Below are 21,638 nucleotides of genomic sequence, written 5' to 3'. Positions count from 1 at the left end.
TGAGGTCCATACCGTTAAAGAAGAGAGAGGGGGAGCATCGGGTACAGGACAGGGGAGGGGAGGAGTAGGGTAAGATGAAGGATGAGAGGGGGAGGTAGGGAGAGCAGTTGATAGTGTGTCAGAGATTACAGAAGAGTTCCAAGAAAGGGAAGGATGAGGCAGAGTGAGGGGTTGTTTGAGGGGGGGCATGGGACAGTAGAAGGTTGGGGGGGGGTGGAGGCATGAGATAGAAGGGAGACGAGGTGGGGAGGAGGCAACTTTGAGGAGGGGGGAGGAGGGAGAATTGGAGAGGAATGGTATGGGGGGAGATTTGAATGGGAGGAGTTGGGGGGGAGTTTTGAAGGGGAGGAGTGAGGCGGGAGTTTAGGAGGGGAGGGGCAAGGGGGGAGTTTAGGAGGGGAGGGGCAAGGGGGGAGTCTAGTAGTGGAGGGGCAAGGGGGGAGTTAAGGAGTGTAGGGGCAAGGGGGGGGATTTGGAGGGGAGGGGCAAGGGAGGAGTTTATGAGGGGAAGGGCAAGGGGGGAGTTCAGGAGTGGAGGGGCAAGGGGGGGGATTTGGAGGGGAGGGGCAAGGGGGGACTTTAGGAGGGGAAGGGCAGGGGGGGGAGTTCAGGAGTGGAGGGGCAAGGGGGGAGTTTAAGAGTGGAGGGGAAAGGGGGGAGTTTATGAGTGTAGGTGCAAGGGGGGGGATTTGGAGGGGAGGGGCAAGAGGGGAGTTTAGAAAGTGGATGATTAATGAAAGACGAACATTGATAACAAATTGGGTTTGTTGTGATTTTCAAGTTAGCAATCCGATTCAGAACGATGGAGGAGGGATGGAATGAATGTGAATTTAGACCATGTAGTGAGGGAGACGTATAAGATATTGAATTCCTTTTTTTTGACGTGGAATGAGTTGGAGAGGAAATTGAGAAAAGCCTTTTAAATAGGAAGAAAAACAACGTGTTGTAATATACCACTGAATAAACCACTGAAGGGGAAAGGTTAAACATATTTAAAATAATATTTAAACAGAACCGTGAACAATCTTATATGCACAAAATACCAACGGGGGGAGGGCCGAGAGGGACCACCACGAGTCACGTGAACAGGGCAAAAGGTGGATGGCAAGGAGATAATGGGGGCGGGGCGAAAAGCACCGCGATACACCTGGACAGAAAGTACAGGATGAGACAACGGCACACGTGGAGAAAGGAAAAATAAATGTTTTTTTTTTTTGGGGGGGGGGGGGTGGGCGGGGTGGGGATTTAAAACGTTAGACAGAGAGTATTACGTTCGGTGTAGAAGGGAAAAACTGAGAGCCAAGCAAAACACGATGTAGGGGACTTAAGTTAACAAACACCGACAGGGGTACAAGGCCGCACACGAGGCGCAGAACAGGATTAATTAATTACGAGTTACAGGAAATTCAAACCAAAACTAACTATAAACAAACAATAAAGCATGGACGATAAAGTAACAAGTTGAAATTTGACAAACACACGAATGAAAAAATAACCACTTTGGATGCCCGGAGAGAAACCAAGCCTCCAGGTCGGAAGCTTCAACAACTAGGCCGCGTGGCCGCGCGCGGCACGAGATACTCGACTATTTTTTACAGGTATGAAAGATTAACCCCGATAAAACTTCCGAGGGACACTTAAAAGGTACACACACGTAAGATAAACAGTTTAGACAAGAATACAAATGTGACAATGACTTAGCTTCGAGCGTGCGCGAAGATCGTGGAACAGTTTCGAAAATCCGTGACCGCCCCGATCAAGATCTCGCGAGATCTCAATGATGGATTCCATGACTTTGCTGATAATTGGGAGCAGGTTGATTGGTCTGTAGTTGCAAGGATCTGTTTTTGCACCTTTTTTGTGTAAAGCGGTAATGTTTGCTGATTTCCAAGATGCTGGCAGATGACCTTGAGCAAAAGAGAGGGTGAAAAGAACAGAGAGAGGGTGAGATAGAGTGGCAGAGCAGGATTTTAGGACCCGAGGGCTGATGCCATCTGGTCCAGTTGCAGAATCAGAGTCGAGGTTTGATAAAAACTTCTCCACCTTGTCAGGAGAGAAGGACACAGAGTCCAGGAGCAGTTGGGTTCGACTGGGAAAGGTGGGAACAGAGAGAGATGGGTTTGGGACACAAGATTTTGAGGCAAACACAGAGTTGAAGCATTCGGCTTTGTCACGTGCAGTGTCAACTGTGTAGCCATTTGAGGTAAGGGAGGGGATGGAGGGGGAACAAACACCAGAAACGGATTTGACCAGACGCCACCAGGATTTGGAGGAAGGAGACAGGTTTGAGAGTTCAATCTTGAGTGTGGAGAGATAGTGCTTCCTGGCACTCCTGAGGGTAGAAACACACTTGTTTCGAGCTTGGTGGAAAGAACGGAGATTGCCTTCAGTTGGATTTGCCTTCCAAGACGCAAAGGCAAGTTGTTTCCGGGCAACTGCTCACCACAAGATTCAGTGTACCATGGACGGGCGGAAGGGTAAGACAACTGAAGACGAGATGGGATAAATCTGTGCATGAGAGAGAGAGAGCAGTTTGCTTTGGAAGAATTCCCAGGAAGAATTGATGTCAGAGGCATTAGAGATGGGAGACCAGTCCAGTTGATTGATGGCTGCTTGCAGACCATGCCAGTCGGCCTGAGTGAAATGCCAGACTCGTCGGCGCTGAGGAGGCTCTCTGAGAATGGCCAGTGAGATGTCCACTTTTACAAGCACATGATCAGAAGAACCGATTGGAGCAGAAGAAGAGCAGCAGACATTTGCAGGGAAGTTAGTCATAACCAAGTCCAGAAGAGAAGATACTCCATTGACTGAGATCCGGGTCGGGAAATTGACAGATTGAGTCAGTCACAATGAGTCGCAGAAGTCCTTTGCTGAGGTGCCATGGCTGGTGAGAGATGAACCCACACCCAGCCAGCTGGCATGATGACAGTTGAAGTCGCCACATATGAGGAAGAGAGAGTTTGGATGAGTTGATAGAAGTTGGTCCATGTTGTCCGACAGAGAAATGTAAATGGAGTCATCACTGTTTGGAGGACGGTACAGAACACATATGAACAAAAGGTGGGAGCGGAGAGGAAGCCGTAGCCAGAGGTACTCCTGTGGGTGGGGTGGAGAGAGGGCAGTGCAGGGAGAGTGAGGAAGAGAGTTTTTGATAAAGATAGCCACCCCACCACCAGGACGAGGCCCAGGTCTATCGTACCAGAGGAGGGAGTAACCAGGAAGAGATATTAAGGAATCAGAGACATCTTGAAGGAGGAAAGTTTCTGTTAAGCAGATCAAGCCTGGATTTTCAGAAGCAACCTGAATGGAGAGATCAATCAGGTTTGAGCGAAGGCCCCGGATGTTTGAGGTCCATACCGTTAGTGAGGAGAGAGGGGGAGCATCGGGTGCAGGACAGGGGAGGGGAGGGGTAGGGTCAGATGAAGGGTGAGAGGGAGAGGTAGGAAGAGCAGTTGATAGTGTGTCAGAGATTACAGAAGAGTTACAAGAAAGGGAAGGATGAGGGGGACGAAAGGTTTGATGGTGATGGAATGAGGCACAGTGAGAGTTTGTTTGAGGGGGGGCAGAGGAAAGTAGAAGGTTGGGGGAGGTGGAGGTATGACATAGAAGGGAGACGAAGTGGGGAGGATGCAGCTTTGAGAAGGAGGTGGGAGGAGGGAGAATTTGGGAGGGATGGTTGGGGGGGAGCTTTGAAGGGGAGGGGCATGGGGGGAGTTTAGAAAGTGGATGATTAATGAAAGATGAACATATATAACAAATTGGGTTTGTTGTGATTTTCAAGTTCGCGATTCGTTTAAGAACGATGGAGGAGGGATGGAATGAATGAGAATTTAGAGCATGGAGTGATTTGGAATCATAAGAGATTGAATATTTTTTTGAAATGGAATGAGTTAAAGAGGAAATTGAAAGGAGCCTTTTAAATAAGAAGAAAAACAGCGTGTTGTAATAAACCACTGAATAAAACACTGAAGAGGATAGTTGAAACATATTTAAACAGAACTGTGAAGAACAATCTTATATTCACAAAAATACCAATGGGGAGAGGAAGCCAAGAGCGACGACCACGAGTCACTTGAACAGGGCAAAAGGTGGAAGGCAAGGGGAAAATGGGGGCGGGGCGAGACAGCGCACGTGGGCAGAGGCAAAAGCACACGAGGAGAAAGGGAAATAAAAGTTTTTTTTGTTTGTTTTTTTTGTTTGTATTTGGGGGGGGGTGTGGGGGTTACAACGTTAGACAAATAGTAGATGTTTGGTGAAGCTTGGTGGAGAAGGGGAAATCAATAAAGCTAGCAAAACAGCGAAGGAAGGAACAACCTTTGACGGGGGAAGCCTGAGGCTGCAAGGCCTTGCTCGCGATGCGGCAAACAAACGATTAATTTATGAAAGATAAACACTGAGAAACTTCCAAGGTGCACACCACAAGTTCACACACCGAAAGATATCCGTTAAAGATATCCGTCATTAAATCATTCCGTTAAAAAAAAATCAATCTCGTACAGCTTTCTCTTCATTCTATAAACTCACCTGTATTTCACCCCTCCTCTGATGTTTTCAAACGGATCTCTGCCTTGAAAATCTCAAGAACCCCAGTTTGTAAAAAAAACGTTTGATTTTTTATTAATCGTTCAAAACTTTCAGGACTCCCAACCCACCCCCTCACCCCTTCCCTTCAAAACGTCCCCTCATCCCTGACCTTCAAGCCTCCCCCCTCATCCCTCTCCCTCCAAACCTCCCCTCACCCCTCCCCTTTAAATCTTCCTCCTCACCATTCTTCCTCAATTCTCCCCTCTAACCCCCCCCCCCCCCTGCCCTCCTCAAAGTTTCCTCCTCCCCGCTTCCTCTCCCTTCCATCTCATACCTCCACCTCCTCCAACCTTCTACTTCGCTCTGCCCCCATTAAACAACTTCTCACTGCCCCCTCATCCCATCACCATCTAACCTTTCGTCCTCCTCATCCTTCCCCTTCTCCCAGCTCTTCTGCAATTTCCGACACACTGCCAACAGCTCTCCATACCTCCCTCATCTTACCCCACTGGATCGCCTGTATCCGATGCTCCCCGTCCCTCTTCCTTAATGGTATGGACCTCAAACATCCGGGGCCTTCACTCAAACTTGACTGATCTCTCCATACAGATTGCTCCTGACAAACCAGATGAAATCTGCTTTTCAGAAACTTTCCTCCTTCAAGATGTCTCTGATTCCTTAGTATCTCTTCCTAGTTACTCCCTCCTCCGGTTTAATAGACCTGATCCTCGTCCTGGTGGTGGAGTTGCTATATTTATCAACATTCGAGGCCGAATGCCTCGGAATTTTGTGGTGAGGCTGTTGCCCAGAAACAACTTGCCTTCGTCTCCTGGAAAGCAAATCCAATGGAAGGAAATCTCATTTCCTTTCACAAAGCCCGAAACAAGTGTGTGTCAACCCTCAGGAGAGCCAGGAAACAATATCTCTCCGTTCTCAAGACCGAACTCTCTTATCTGTCTCCCTCTTCCAAATCCTGGTGGCGTCTGGTCAAATCTGTTTCTGGTGTTTGTTCCCCCTCCATCCCCTCCCTTACCTCAAACGGCTACACAGCTGACTCCGCACGTGAAAAAGCTGAATGCCTCAACTCTGTGTTTGCCTCTAAATCTTGTGTCCCAAACCCATCCCTCTCTGTACCCACTGTACCCAGTCGTACCCAGCTGCTCCTGGACTCCGTGTCCTTTCCTCCTGACAAGGTGGAAAAGTTTCTGTCAACCCTCGACTCTGATTCTGCAACTGGACCTGACGGCATCAGCCCACGGGTCCTAAAATCCTGTTCTTCCGCTCTTTCACTCCCTCTCTCTGTTCTCTTCACCCTCTCTTTTGCTCAAGGTCAACTGCCATCTGCTTGGAAATCAGCCAACATCACCGCTGTGCACAAAAAGGTGCAAAAACAGATCCCAGCAACTACAGACCAATCAGCCTTCTCCCAATTATCAGCAAAGTCATGGAATCCATCATTGCTTCGGATATGAAATCTTTCCTCTTCTCCAATGGCTTGATCTCTGATCATCAATTTGGTTTCAGACCAGGTCACTCTACTCTGGACATGCTGCTTCTGCTGTCTCAACAATGGATGGAGGTCCTCAATGCCAAACAGGAAAATAGAGCTGTCTCCCTCGACATATCACGTGCCTTCGATATGGTCTGGCACCCAGATCTGCTCACCAAACTCTCCTCCTTTGGTATCCATGGAAATCTCCACGCATGGCTGGCGCACTTCCTCTCTCGTCGTAGTCAACATGTGGCCCTGAATGGGTTTCTCTCACCTCCTCTTCCTGTTCAGGCTGGAGTTCCCCAAGGCAGTGTTCTGGGCCCTGTGCTTTTTCTGGTCTTCATCAATGATCTCTCTGACTCTCTTGAAAATCCTCTCTATCTCTTTGCTGATGACTCCACTCTCTGCCGCTCCATTCCACATCCCTCCGATCGGCAGTCTGCAGCCTCCTCACTCTCTGCAGACCTGGACAAAATCACAGACTGGGCAAACACGTGGAACATGTCTTTCAATCCTGACAAATCTCACACTCTTACGATGTCTCTCCGAAAAGACCGACTGGACAACCCTCCCATCTACTTTCTGAATAATCCTGTCCAAGAAGTTCTGTCACTCAAGCTTTTGGGTCTCACTATCTGCCATGATCTTTCCTGGGAAAACCACATTTCCAAGCTGGCCTCCAAAGCCAGTCGCCGACTGGGCATCCTCCGTCGTGCGAAGTCCTTCCTTGGCACACCTGAGCTCCTCACCACATACAAGGCTTTCATCCGCAGCTCAATGGAATACTGCTCTCCCCTCTGGGCTGGTGCTCCTGCCTCACACCTAGCCCGTCTTCACGCTGTTGAAACCAAAGCGTTCAGAATCATTGGATTCTCCCGCGATGACGCTATCTCCGAGGGCCTTTCACTTACTCACCGCAGGCAGGTTGGTGGTCTTTACGTCTTCTACCGACTCCTCTCCGGCCTTGCTCCCCCAGTTCTCTCTGGGCTCTGTCCCCCAAATATTCCTGCAGGTCGCACAAGATCTGCCTGCAACCCTCTTATGGTTAAACTGCCAAAATCAAGACTCTCTGCTCACCTTCACTCCTTCATTCCTCTTTTCTCCCGCCTCTGGAACAAACTCCCTCACTCTCTTCAATCCCACTCCTCCCTCCAGGTCTTTAAAACGGCTGTTCACCACCATCTCATATCTTCCCCAATCCAAAACCTTGATCTTTTCTACCCCCACTAATTTCACCCCAAATCCACTTTTTTGAGGTGACCTTTGTCTGCTTTCCTGGAAGTCCTTGGTGTCCTTGCGTTTTATACCTATCCTGCCTCCCCCCAGGCCCTCTGCCTCCCACACATCTCCCGATGTCCCTGCCCTCAAATGTTGTGTTTGTGTGCTTCCTACCCTTTTCTCTCCATCTTGTCGACCGCTCCCCTTTTTATATACTTTGTTTGCTTGTTTGATTGATTTGTTTGTTTGATTAATGTTAGCTCTTTCACGAGCCTCGACTCTGTATACAACAAAAAAAAAAAAAAAAAACTTCCTCACTCTCCCTGCACTGCCCCCTCTCTACCACACCCCCAGGAGTACCTCTGTCTACAGCTTCCCCTCCGCCCCCACCTTTGCTTGATATGTGTGTTGTCCCGTCCATCAAACAGTGATGACTCAATTTACATCTCGTTGTCTGACAACATGGACCAACTTCTATCCACTCATCCCAACTCTCTCTTCCTCATGTGTGGTGACTTCAACTGTCATAATGCCAGCTGGTTGGGTGAGGCACCTTTCGCACCAGCCACGGCAACTCACCAAAGACGTCTGCGACTCATTTGGACTGACACAATCTGTCAATTTCCCGACCCGGATCTCAGTCAACGGGACATCATCTCTTCTTGACTTGGTTATGACTAACTTCTCTGCAAATGTCTGCTGTTCTTCTTCTCCAATCACTTCATGTGATCATATGCTTGTCGAAGTGGACATCACTCTGGGCCATATTCAGAGAGCCTCTGGGCCATATCAGCCTGCTCCCAATCTCATCACTGATGTCTGGCATTTCACTCAGGCCGACTGGCATGGTTTTCAAGCAGCCACCAAACATCTGGACTGGTCTCTCATCTCCACTGTCTGTTATCAACTCATCCTGAGAATTCTTCCAAAGAAAATGCCTCTCTCTCATGCACAGATTCATCCCATCTCGTCTTCAGTTGTCATACCCTTCCTCCGATCCATGGTACGCTGAATCTTGTGGTGAGGCAGGTGCCCTCAAAACAACTTGTCTTTGCTTCATGGAAGGCGAATCCAACTGAAAGCAATCTCAGTTCCTTTCAGAAAGCTCAGAAGTAGTGAGCGTCTACCTTCAGGAGAGCCAGGAAACCATATATATCTCTCCTCTCAAGACTGAACTCTCAAACCTGTCTCCCTCCTCCAAATCCTGGTGGCATCTATTCAAATCTGTTTCTGGTGTTTGTTCCCAGTCCATCCCCTCCTTTAACTCAAACAGCTGCACAGCTGACATTGCACGTGAAAAAGCTGAATGCCCCAACTCTCTGTTTGCCTCAAAATCTTGTGTCCCAAACCCATCTTTCTCTGTACCCACCTTACCCAGTCATACCCAGCAGGTGCTCCTGGATTTTGTGTTGTTCTCTACCGACAAGGTGGAGAAGTTTCTGTCAAACCTCGACTGATTCTGCAACTGGACCAGGCGGCATCAGCCCACGGATCCTAAAATCCTGCTCTGCCACTCTTTCTCATCCTCTCTGTTCTCTTCACCCTTTCTTTTGCTCAAGGTCGTCTGCCATCTGCTTCGAAATCGGCCAACATTACTGCTTTCTCTCCAATATGGTACAAAAACAGATCCTGACAACGACACTCATCAGCCTGCTCCCAATCATCAACAACGTCAGGCAATCCATCATCGCTTCTGATATTAAATGCTTCATCCTCTCCAATGGCTTGATCTCTGATCATCCATTTGGATTCAGACAAGGCCACTCTCCTCTGGACATTCTGCTTCTGCTCTCTCAACAATGGATGGAGGGAAGTCCTCAATGCCACACAGGAAATTAGAGCCGTCTCCCTTTTCATATCTCGTGCCTTCGACACAGTCTGGCACCCCGCCCTGCTCACCAAACCCTCCTCTTGCGGTATCCATGGAAATATCCATGCATGGCTTGCGGACTTCCTCTCCGGTCGCAGTCAATGTGTGGCTCTGAATGGAATTCTCTCATCTCCCGCTTCCTGTCCAGGCTTGAGTTCCTCAAGGCATTGTTCTGGGCCCTGTGCGATTTCTGGTCTTCATCAATAATCTCTCTGACTCTCTTGAAAATCCTCTCTGTCTCTTTGCTGATGACTCCACCCTCTGCCGCTCCATATCTCAACCCTCAGATAGGCAGGCAGCAGCCTTTTCACTCTCTGCCAGACCTGGATAAAATCACAAACTGGTCAAACAAGTGGAACATGTCTTTCAATCCTGACAAATCGTACACCCTCACTATGTCTCTCCATAAATACCATCTGGGAAACGATCTACTTTCTCAACCAAAACACCTGCTTCCTCAACAATCCTCCTGAAGAGGTTCTGTCAATCAAGCGTTTGGGTCTCACGATCTGCCATGATCTTTCCTGGGAAAACCACATTTCCAAGCTGGCCTCCAAAGCCAAACTGGGCATCCTCTGTCGTGTGAAGTCCTTCCTTGGCACCTCTGAGCTCCTCACCACAAACAAAGCTTTCATTATGTCAACATCAAAGTTCAGGTATCTTCTTCTTCACCATCAACTGTTGTTCATCCTGTCCATTGAACTGTCTTCCAATATAGCAAGTCTGACTGGGATGCCTTACGTTCTTTTCTCGCCCATGTTCACTGGAACTCATTCCTTTGTCACAACCCATCTGAAACTGCCAAGGAAGTCACTGACTGGATCCCTGTTGGTACGACCTCTTTCTCCCTTCTCAAACCTACCAAGTGAAACCACACTCAGCCATGGTTCACTCCGGCTTGTCATCACAATCACTTTTTCAAACGGTGTGATTGTCTTGGTTGGAGTGAGGCACATCAATTGTTTCACCTTGCGAACAACCACTATAAACGAGTATGAGAGAATGCCAAGCGACAGTATGCAGAATCTGTTTGTCATTCTATCTCAAATAAGCATCTCGGTTCTCGAGATTTTTGGAGAATTGCTCATAGCATTCTCAACCATAATTAATCAATCATTGATTCCTGTCCTCTTCAATTGCCCTGAAGTGCTTACTTCTCCTTTTGATAAAGTCAACCTCTTTGCTGAGCATTTTGCTGCAAACTCCACACTTGAAGACCACAGACAAACATTGCCTCTTTGTCTTTCTCGCCTTGACACCAGGCTTTCCACTGTCATCAGCACACCCAGGAAAGTTGCTAAGATTATTCAAAGGCTTGACATTTCAAAATCTACTGCACCAGATAGAATCCCTGCAATTGCTTCGAAGATGTGTTCACTTGAACTGTCTTCTGTTCTCTCAAAACTGTATTGCTTGTGCATGTCAGTCTGTGTTTCCACTTGGCTGAAATCAGGCTTCTGTTGTCCCTCTCTTTAACGGCTCAGGTGAGTAATCAGATCCTTCCTTCTAACTATCGGCATGTTAGCCTTCTACCCATTATCAGCAAAGTGTTTGAATCCTTGATAAATCGACAACTCATGACTCATCTTGAAATCCGCAACCTCCTGAATGATGTTGAGTATGGCTTTAGACATTAAAGGTCGACTGGTTGGCTGAACATGTAAATTCAATTCCCAGCATTCAATGACTGGACATGTGAATAGGGCTTTGGATCATCGTGGAGAAGCCAGGGTTGTTGCTCTTGACATCTCGAAGGCTAAAGTTATATGGCATTTCTGGAAAATTGCTTGGTACAATCTCTGACTTCCTTGCAAATTGTCAAAGCTCTGTGGTACATGAGGGACAGTAAGTAATCACCTGTCCATAACACATATGTAAGGTATTTGTGTCTCGTTCAACATCAACTTGTTTTCCGACCCTGTCTCTGGATTCTTCACCTTTTCAGGAACTCCCCGTTATCCATCTGTTTGGATTGGATATCAGCTCAAACCTCAGCTGGGAAATGTACATCTCTTGTTGAGCTAAAAGCACCTCCCAATGCCTTGAAGCTTATTTCGTGCTCAGTGATACCTTTCTCAAGATGCTATGCTTAATCTATACAAGGCCACTACATGTCCTGTCATGGAGTATCATTGCCATATTTGGGCTGGTGCTGCAGCCTGTTACCTATCTCCCCTTGACAGAATCCAGCGATGTGCTGCCAATCTGGTGGGACAGGGGTTGGCATCATCCCTGGAACCTCTCTCATTCTGCCGCTCTGTTGCTTCCTTGAGCCCTTTCTGCAGATATTACGACGGAATGTGCTCCGAGGGTCTATCAGGTTGTTCCACCCTAGCACACGTTCGGTTGCTCAAAATGTTTGGCAGTTCATACACTATAATTTGGCAGTTCATACAGTTTACACTGTACAATTCCCATCCATACACAACAACTGTCCCAAGGAGTAAGACTGTAATGTATAAGCCTTATAATCAGACTATAACGAAGTAAGGAGTAAGACTATAACGTATAAGCCTATACGGTATTATTCTGGTTGTTGTTTTCCCCCCGCACAGCATCACTCTGGAACACGTTACCTGCATCCTGCTTTCTCCTCTATCCCAACCTCCCGCAAGAGGAATGCCAAAAGATTCCTCCTTTCTGTCTAATGTGAAATATCTAACGCATGTCAGGTGCAGCAAAAAGTGTAAAGATCGGGATAACGCATGTCAGGTGCAGGTCGAGAGGATATGAGCGATCAAAGCGGACCACGGCGAGGTGAGGCTGTGTCAGCTGGAGCGAATGCATGGTGTGAAAGGGTGTGTGCCGGGAGCATGCAGAGTGGAGTGCATGAACGCGCGAGAGTACGGGTCATGCACAGACCCAGATGTGGGTAGCCCTTAGCTTGACTGACGGGAGGGTTGAGCCGCCCGAGCGTGAAACATACAAAATGCCTGTATGTTCTGGTCCTGTGTGCGGGAGATTAAAAAGAACAAGTTTGTAATCCGTTCCGGACCAAGGGAGGTCAGAGTTCAATGCACTGCATGTCACGGTGTGTGAATGGTCCATGCCGGGACAAATGCCCGTGTGCAGATGATTGAACAAAGATTTCCCAAGGAATGGTGTGCGGCTGAGCGTGCGTCGCACGAATGGTGCACCCTACATGAATGACAAATTCAGCTGTGGAATCTCGGCGGGATGGCTCATATGTAAAGTCGTGTGTAAACTGTCATGGGGTGACCCATGTGTGTGAATGGAGTGAGAATGACTGTCGAGTGCATTGTGTGAATAAATGGTGTGCGAGGGATCATGAGACGGCCGGGTGTGAAAGTTGTGTGTGCTCGTCCAGGAGGCGGCTTGTGAGCGTGCATGGTTTGGGGGAAGTACCACGATGCGAGAGTGGGCGTGGTGAAGGTTACGGGGCGGCGCTTATGTGTGTGACGTCTGCAGAGGTTCCGCAGCATGAGCAGTGGATGTGGAGAACACGTCGGAGTTCCCTGAAGGAAATTCGGAGAATGTCGGTGCGATAATTTAAATTAATTGACAGGCGACGGGATGCATTGCCGAATATATCCACAGAGGGGGGTTTAATTAGGACAGAATATTGAGTACGGAAGTGGCTTAAAAGCTGTAACGCCAGAGCAATCACTGCTGTTTGAACGCGCTGGGCACCCGAGGAGAAGCTGCCTGCCTGTTCCTGCCATGGAAGCCTGCTGAGATCAATTGTGTTGCCAGGTTTGGCAGTTTCAGTCGGTGTCAGTAGTTGCTTAACATCCCGTCGGGCCGTAAACCTATCCACGGCACAGCGGCCTGTAGGTTCAGAGGTCAGGGAGAGTCCGAGAAGTCCCACACGTGATGCACCCCAAACCCCGCGTCTGCAACAATATTTTCACTATTTACCAGCTTGCAGGCAAACAAAATTGAAAATCATTCCAAACAGGAATATTGTTGTTTAGAATGACATCATAAAGGACACAAATAGCAGGCACAAATAACTAATGTGACGTGTTGGATATGGTGATGTCACAGACACTGTGCAACCAGTAAATTCCAGAAATTGTTTTATGAATTTCACAATCTTCATTCTATTTAAATTGAATTTTATACTTGAACACGACGACAACAACAACAACAACAATAGTCATTTCAAGGCCATTTTCTCTGCTCGAGCGGGGGGTTAGCCTTGCGGGCCCCATAACAATCTTCTCCATTTTCCCCTATTTTCTACATCTGTCCTTGTTAATCCCCTTGCCCGCATTTCTTCTTCCACCACCTTTAGCCAAGTCTTTCTCGGTCTTCCCCATCCTCTCCCTCCTTCTACATTCATTTCCATCATTCTTCTCAACCAGTCACTTTCATCCTTCCTCAACACATGACCAAACCATCTCAACCTGTTTCTCTTCACAGCATCCATCACAGACTCTATTCCCATCATCTTTCGCAATTCATCATTTGTCTTCCTCTCTCAACGATACTCCACACATCCACCGAACCATTCACATTTCCACCCTTTCCACCCTTCGTTGCTGCTCTTCGTTCATTACCCATGTCTCGCTCCCAGAAATCATAACACTTCTCACACATGCAGCATACACCTTTCCCTTCAGCTTCAACGACACTCCCATCCTCATCAGCACGCCACTCAGTTCCCGAAACTTCTTCCATGCACATCTCACCACTCTAGCAACCGTTGCCGAGTCTGATCCACCTTCTCCATTCAGCATGTCTCCGAGGCAGCAAAATGTTTTCACACTTTCCAGCTTCACGCCATCTCCAAGATCCAACTCAACATTTCCTCCATCTGCAGCTCCCTCTGTGCACACCTTGCACTTGAATGTAGCTGCCACACTGCTTAATGACCCTTGCAGAACACTACATTTTTGATGAACCCACTCGGTGCACATTGTACATTGAATGGAGTTCACTCTGACACCCTTCCTGCACACAGCACACGGCCACTTCCCAGTTATTTCCAGCTCACCGCATGCTTTACCACTTGCCATCACCTTCGGTTTCCGATATTCACCTTCAGACCTTTTGTGTCCATACATTCCTTCCACTTGTTCATCTTTTCCTTCAATCCATCCATACTTTCTTCAATAAACACAAGATCATCTGCAAACAACAACTCCCACAGTAAACCCTCCTTTACGTTCTGAGCCAGCACCTCCATCACAGCTACAAAGGGTAGTGGACTTAGTACCGACTCCTGATGCCCTCCCACCTTCACCTCAAACTCACCACTGTTCCCGTCCTTCGTCCTTACAGCTGTGCTCGCTCTTCGTACATTGCCATCACCACTCTGATCAACCATTCCTCCACTCCTAACTTCCTCAACGCCCATGTCACTACTTCACGTGGAACCCTATCGAATGCTTTCTCCAGATCAACAAACCCAAGAAACAACTTCTTCCTCTTCTCCATGCACTTCTCCTGCAACTGCCTTACAATAAAAAGTGCGTCTGTCGTTCCTCTTCCTGGCATGAATCCAAACTCTATTTCGTCGATCTTCACTTTCTACCTTTTCCTCCTCTCCAACACCCTTTCCAAAGCCTTCATTCCATGCTCCAATAACTTTATCGCTCGATATGAGCCACAGTCCAGAGGGCCACCTTTCCCCTTGTATAGAGGGACAAGGGTACTCGGTTCCCAATCCACTGGAATGCGGCCTTCTTTCACCACCAGATTACAGATCTCTGTCATTCTCTTCACACCCCAACTTCCTGCTGCCTTCAACATATCTCCCACAACTCCCGTCGGCCCTCCCGATTTTCTACTCTTCATTGCTTTTATCGCTTCCTCAACTTCCTTCTCGGTTATCTTCTCTGCCGGTCCTAAAACTGGGTTACTTTGTTTGTTGCCATCCCATTCATTCTCTGCATTCAACAGCATTTCCATATTGTTGTGAATTTTGGTAGAGGAATATCTAGACTCTAGACCCAGGTAGATCTGAACAGGTATCGTGCTTCTTCTGTTGGGATAGTGAATCTACCTGTAATTTCTGTGTGTTAGGCGGTTTGTCGGGGTAAGTGTATACCTGTGAACATACAAGGATGTTCGTGTGTTAAATAGTTGTCGGGACTAAGATAAGACCCCTGTGTGTTAGACCTGGTGATCAAACCTGTGTCCCTTATGGCATTGCACACTCACATAAACACTTAGATAGGTCCTTAGCACACATTAAATAATTCCCCTCCACCACAATGACTTTGCAAGAAAACTGGCAGGAAGCCAGATTGGGGCACCGCCGTATGGGGCCGCAGCCAGCCACAACACCAGCTGGCCTCGTGACGAACATCGTTGCAGGCTGGAGCCACGCCTAGGGAACGTGTGATTGGTTGAGGCGGAAGGTGCGAAGATTCGGCCTGTCGATGCGGAGGGCGCCAAGCCACTCCTCAACAGTGGGTTGCTGATTTGAGGACAAGCGCCGGTGGCGGGAGAAGGTTTGAGAGACCAAGAAGATATGAGGGTCTGGTTGGGGCAGAGAAAGGATTGACGTCACACTCCAGGTGACAAAAGGACTCTCTCGCCGACATTTTGTCTCTCTCTGCACTGGACCCTTCGTGCTTGAAGCTCTCTCGGCGCTGGATCCTTTGTGCTTGAAGCTCTCTCTGCACTGGACCCTCCGTGCTTGACGCTCTCTCTGCACTGGACCCTTCATGCTTTAAGCTCTCTCAGTGCTGGGCCCTTCGTGCTTGAAGCTCTCTCGGCACTGGACCCTTCGTGCTTGAAGCTCTCTCTGCGCTGGACCCTTCGTGCTTCGCTCTTGGAGATCTGTTGGCTCTTCTTCCCTGCGTGGTTGTTGGCATCTTCTCTGAGTCTTCTGGGTGCTTTTGGTTCGCCGTGGTGCTTGGAGCGGTGCTCTGTCCTTTGCAGTGCTTTTGGTGCTGGGAGCGAGGCTTGGTGCAGTGAGCGAACCGACCTCGTTTGCGACCGACGAGGAGCTTGGAGCGGGGCGTGCCGCTGAGCGGGTCGCTCGGGGCCTGTAGAAGCGCGCGAGCGAGGCGGACTGAAGTTTCTTCGCTCAGGCGTCGGGGCCAGACGGGGCCGCGTTGGACGACGGACGCACCACTGCAGACAAAGATAAGCTCGCACCACATTTCACAAATACACGACGATTCTTTTATTTAATTCATTCCCCTTGTCCTGCATATGAAGTCCGAGTGCGAGATCCCGGTTTAGGAACCATAGTTAGTTCTTCCGTTGCGTTTCATTGTATCAGGTTCCAAAATAAACATGTTTATTTTTGTACATTTTATCCCGGATTCCCGTTTGAGTTCATTCCGCATTACAGGTACGCGCTTGCCGCTTCTTTCTCTTCATTCTTCCTCCCGTGCTTTCATAGTGGTTGATTGTCGAGTTGATCGAATCCGAGTTGATCGTCGCCTCGGAGTTAAAGCTTGTTTGGTCATCCGCGAGCCCTAGTATTAACTGAGGGATTCGTGCGACAATATACCTCTTCCATCTTCCTTTAATTCCATCTGGGTCCACAACGATTTGGCCCACTTCATCCTTCAAGCAACTCACCCCCATCACATCACACCTCTCTTTCGTTATCTGCTTTGCAATCCTGAATACCTCTCTCTGACCCTCTTCCAAATCCAAGCGTTCTCCGAACTTTTTCCAAGATGCCTCCTGCGCCTTTGCTGCCTCTTTCTTTGCAGCCTTCTTGGCTGCCTTATAACTTTCATGCTCTGCCCCCATACCCTTCGCCTTCTGCCACCCCTTGAACTTCTTCCTCTTCTCGTCAATCCTCTTTCCAACTTATCATCCCACCACCATGTTTCCGAGTGCCTCGGTGGTCCTTTTGTCCATCCACATACCTCACCAACGGCTCCCAACAGACTGTCTTTCATTGACATCCAACCACTTTCAGGCTCAACCACATCATCCTCCACCATACTCGGCCTCTCTTTTAATGACTCCCTCACTGTCACCCCTTTCAACCTCCACACCTTCATTCTCGGTTGGGCCTTCACCCGCTGAGCTCTCCTCGCACATTTCGCCCTTATATCGCAGACAACCAAGTGGTGCTGTGAAACAGCCTCCTCCCCCGGGATCACCTTTGTGTCCCGGAGGCGCTCCCTATCTCGCCTCCGCACCATCAGGAAGTCGACGGTTGTCGTCGACCCACCTGACTTGTCGGTGACGAGCTTATTATCCTCTTTCTGGAACTGAATATTACAAATCGACAAACCAGCTCCATCAGCAAACTCCAAAATCCTTTCACCTTTTCCATTCCTCACACCATATCTGTAACCCCCATGAACTCCCTCAAAACCGTCTATACTCCTTCCCACATGTCCATTTAGATCTCCTCCTACCACAACAACTTCCTCTTCTTTCACATTTTCCATCAGCTTCTCTATTGCACACCAGAACTTGTCCTTCTCTTCATCACTCTGACCGACCTGCGGAGCATATCCCGAGATGACGTTCACCAAGAGCTTTCCAATCGTCAACCTTTCATTCACTCTTGTCACACTCACCACACTCTACAAATTCCTCAGAAATCAGGACACTAACACCATGCACGCCTTCCGGGCACCCTTGCCACACAAACTTGTATTTCTGTATAATACTTGAACACAAATCGCCTTCTTCTTATTTCCAATAATCTCCAGTTTAGCAGTACTTGGACATAGTAAATAAGGTGGTGTGTAAGGGTGATGCAGAAGACTGCTTCAATCGGACTTAACATCCGGAATTTTTATTTCACAATCTTTAACGTCATTATTATGTTTAAATTGAAGTATACATTCCATGGCGTAACATGTTCTATGAACTCCCGAGATGGTTCTCCATCTCATTTCCCTGCAAGATACTGACACTGATTTATACACAGGTGATGTCTATCCTGTAAATGTGGAAGGCAAACAACATGACAACGATTCATCTGTCACAGAAGATTCAAAATGTGCTTCTGCAAAGGAAGTTTCAGATGATATTCACATGACAAATGGAAGTGCTTCCTGTTTTGCAACTGGTGAGTGGAAACATTAAAAAAATAACATAAAGCCTTTTGTATGGAGAAAATATATAATTTTCAGAAAAGTGTTAAATATTTTGATTTTGACAAAAAAAAGAAAGTGTGTTTTTTTTTTGTTTTTTTTTTGTAGAACAAACAAGAAGTAATATGGGACAAATGAGGTCCATTGGCAGCTTGACAGTGAGGAAGAAGCCTTTTTTGAAGAAACAATCACGAGATCAAGTCTCACTTCCAGTAAAATACAAATACTTGTCTGGGCCTCGCCACACCAAGATTAATATGAAATTAAACAAACACAAAAAGGTTCAAGAAAAGCGAATATGTTATCAGTGTAATGTGTGCAGAAAGGATTTTGCTTCAACGAGTAACATCAAAATACACATGAGGATCCACACTGGAAAACATCCTCACAAATGCTCTGTATGTGATAAAGGTTTCTCTCAAAACAGCGATTTGAAATTACATATGAGGATCCATACAGGAGAGCGACCACACAAATGCTCGATATGTGATAAAGGTTTCTCCTTAAACAGCACATTGAAATTACATATGAGGGTCCATACAGGAGAGCGACCACACAAATGCTCGATATGCGATAAAGGTTTCTCTCAAAACGCCGATTTGAAAAAACATATGAGGGTCCATACAGGAGAGCGACCTTACAAATGCTCGATATGTGATAAAGGTTTCTCTCATACAGGCAGTTTGAAATTACATATGAGGATCCATACAGGAGAGCGACCTTACAAATGCTCGATATGTGATAAAGGTTTCTCTCATACAGGCAGTTTGAAATTACATATGAGGATCCATACAGGAGAGCGACCTTACAAATGCTCGATATGTGATAAAGGTTTCTCTCAAAACAGCGATTTGAAATTACATATGATGGTCCATACAGGAGAGCGACCTAACAAATGCTCGATATGTGATAAAGGTTTCTCTAAAAAAGGCAATTTGAAATTACACATGATTGTTCACACAGGAGAGCAACCTTACAAATGCTCGATATGTGATAAAGGTTTCTCCTTAAACAGCAAATTGAAATTACATATGAGGGTCCATACAGGAGAGCGACCTTACAAATGCCCGATATGTGATAAAGGTTTCCCTCGAAACAGCAGTTTGAAATTACATATGATGGTCCATACAGGAGAGCGACCTTACAAATGCTCGATATGTGATAAAGGTTTCTCCTTAAACAGCAGTTTGAAATTACATATGAAGGTCCATACAGGAGAGCGACCTTACAAATGCTCGATATGTGATAAAGGTTACCCTCGAAACAGCAGTTTGAAATTACATATGAGGGTCCATACAGGAGAGCGACCGCACAAATGCTCGATATGTGATAAAGGTTTCTCTCAAAACAGCGATTTGAAAAAACATATGAGGAGCCATACAGGAGGGCGACCTTACAAATGCTCGATATGTGATAAAGGTTTCTCTCGAAACAGCAGTTTGAAATTACATATGATGGTCCATACAGGAGAGCGACCGCACAAATGCTCGATATGTGATAAAGGTTTCTCTCAAAACAGCGATTTGAAGCAACATATGAGGGTCCATACAGGAGAGCAACCTTACAAATGTTCGATATGTGATAAAGGTTTCTCTCAAAACAGCAACTTGAAAAGTCACATCAAGATCCATACAGCAGAGGATAAATCTGAAATACCAAGATCTGAAAAATGGCGTCAAGGATTTCAAGATTCAAGAAACCTGAAATTGTACCAGTCATAGTCGGAGCAACAGGAAATCTGGATGTTCAAGAAAACCCCAACTGAGCACTTAAAAAGCATTCCGGGGAATATCACGACAAAAATGCTGCAGGTGGAGGCTGTCAAAGGTTCAGTGAGGATTCTAAAACGAGCGCTTGGAACAAAACGATGAGAATGAAGTTTCACAAACTGGTTCATGAATAATGATCCTTTATCGAAAAAGGAGGTGGAGATTTTGAGTTCTGGGAGAACTTTCTCCCACCTCCTAAAACCCGCATGTGGAGCTAACAATCAACGAGAGCGTCCTCACTAAATGTTCCATTTGTGCTAAGGATTTTATTTCAAAACGGAGCTTAAACTTCTAGAATGCAACCCACCTGGAGTGCTTGCTTAAAAAAGTGCTCCGACTGTGGGAAGGGATTTGCTGATAAAAGGTTTGTTAAATTCACGTGGCATTGTCTGTACGAGGTTGTACATTCCCCCCCTTGTAAGCGTTCCTCAACAGTCGGCAAGGTTTTCAGTGAACCAAGAAGGAGAAAGCTATCGTGAAAGCGTACAGACCTTTGGGCATATACCTTGTGAGCACCAACTCCTCAGAGTACCACCTGTATCCAGAATGTCCACAACAATGATTGCAAACTGGTGTCAAAAGGCAACAAGAATCTCAAAATGCAAAGCCCATCCACGTCCACTCAACTCAAACCGCAGTTAAAGAAAATGACAGATTAAAAAAAAAATGTAAAATTTATTAATTTGATTCTCCCTGTTCTCATCACAGTGGATTGTTGAAAATTTGAAGCCAAAATCTCAAATGGTAACAAAACTGAATCTCTCAACATGATCTTATATCTTACTGTGCTTCTTCCAGGGCCTTCCTTACATTTCCAATTTGTAATTCTTGTCCCTATCCTTCCCATGTATCCAGCCAAGTTCCATTTGAGTTTTTTTTTATTGTGACTAGTGTCGAGAAAATTTGTTTTCTCTCTGATTTAGTTGTTTTTCTTGTCCCTTTTGGTTATGCTCAGATGAAATCTTTCCATGGTGGTTTGGACATCAATTTTTACTCAATCTTTGCCTGTAGTCCATGTTTCATTGCCATGTGTGATATGGGGAGAACACACTTGTTGTAAAATTGTTTATCAGAAGAAGACTCCTGCCCATGTTTTTCATGAAACTTGAATTTATGAAGGGTTTCACAATAAAGAGAGGTCCTCAAAGTACAAATGCCCTGTCTGTGTTATTGTGAATATGTAATGGATGTATGAGCAATTTATATTGTCAGTCAGTGGAGAGTTTGGAGTTGTCCACATCCCCATGAGTAATCCTGATTAAACCAACAGTTGTTCACCAAACCAGTTGGAAGCTTTGCATAGATAGCATTTACCATCATGGCATGATTGCACTTCATCCCATCACTCATTGATCCCGAGCAGCTCAGTTACACAGGTCCCAATGTGGAAGGCCACACAGCGAGTTGCTCCCATATTTTTCTCAACATCAATGGTAAAGCATTGTTAATTGAGGGAATACCTTTGAACACAGAACGTAAACGTATTTTAAGCAGTAGCATGGTATTTTGAACCAATTTCAATGGTTGTGTTGTGGCTGCTTTTCAGACACCTTTCTTAGCAGGATTCAGACTCACTCAGCGAGACTCACTCAGTTCAAATCGAGATTTATTCAGATATTGCGGGGAGGGAATCCAACACTGTTACAGTTATACTTTACACAGAATACAGACAGAATACGACACGTCGTTCAGTGGAAGGAAATTTCTACTCACAGCCTCGGAGTGTCCCGTTATATACAAAACTCGTTTCCTCTGATCTACAATGGTCGGAATTC

The 21,638-nt window shown here is 46.7% G+C and overlaps 1 protein-coding gene across 5 annotated transcripts in view; it reads left to right on the top strand.

Annotated features, from left to right (window-relative positions):
- LOC137435506 (uncharacterized) overlaps positions 1–21,145 on the top strand; it is a 57,903-nt gene extending 36,758 nt beyond the window's left edge. For 4 of the 5 annotated variants that reach the window (XM_078785548.1, XM_078785553.1, XM_068129369.2 and 1 more), the window contains 2 exons: positions 17,929–18,069; positions 18,203–21,145. In XM_078785548.1, the coding sequence (XP_078641674.1) occupies positions 17,929–18,069; positions 18,203–19,815 (1,754 nt within the window). In that variant the 3' untranslated portion in view covers positions 19,816–21,145. Of the gene's footprint in view, positions 1–11,262; positions 11,425–17,928; positions 18,070–18,202 lie in introns of all 5 variants that reach the window. The other variant, XM_068129359.2, reaches the window with a different exon arrangement.
- Positions 21,146–21,638: the final 493 nt, after the last annotated feature.

This window comes from Myxine glutinosa, chromosome 1 (genome assembly GCF_964187855.1).
Source record: "Myxine glutinosa chromosome 1, kmMyxGlut1.1, whole genome shotgun sequence".
Taxonomy (NCBI): Eukaryota; Metazoa; Chordata; class Myxini; order Myxiniformes; family Myxinidae; genus Myxine; species Myxine glutinosa.
Note: the sequence above shows the minus strand (reverse complement) of the source record. Positions and strands in the feature narration are given on the sequence as shown.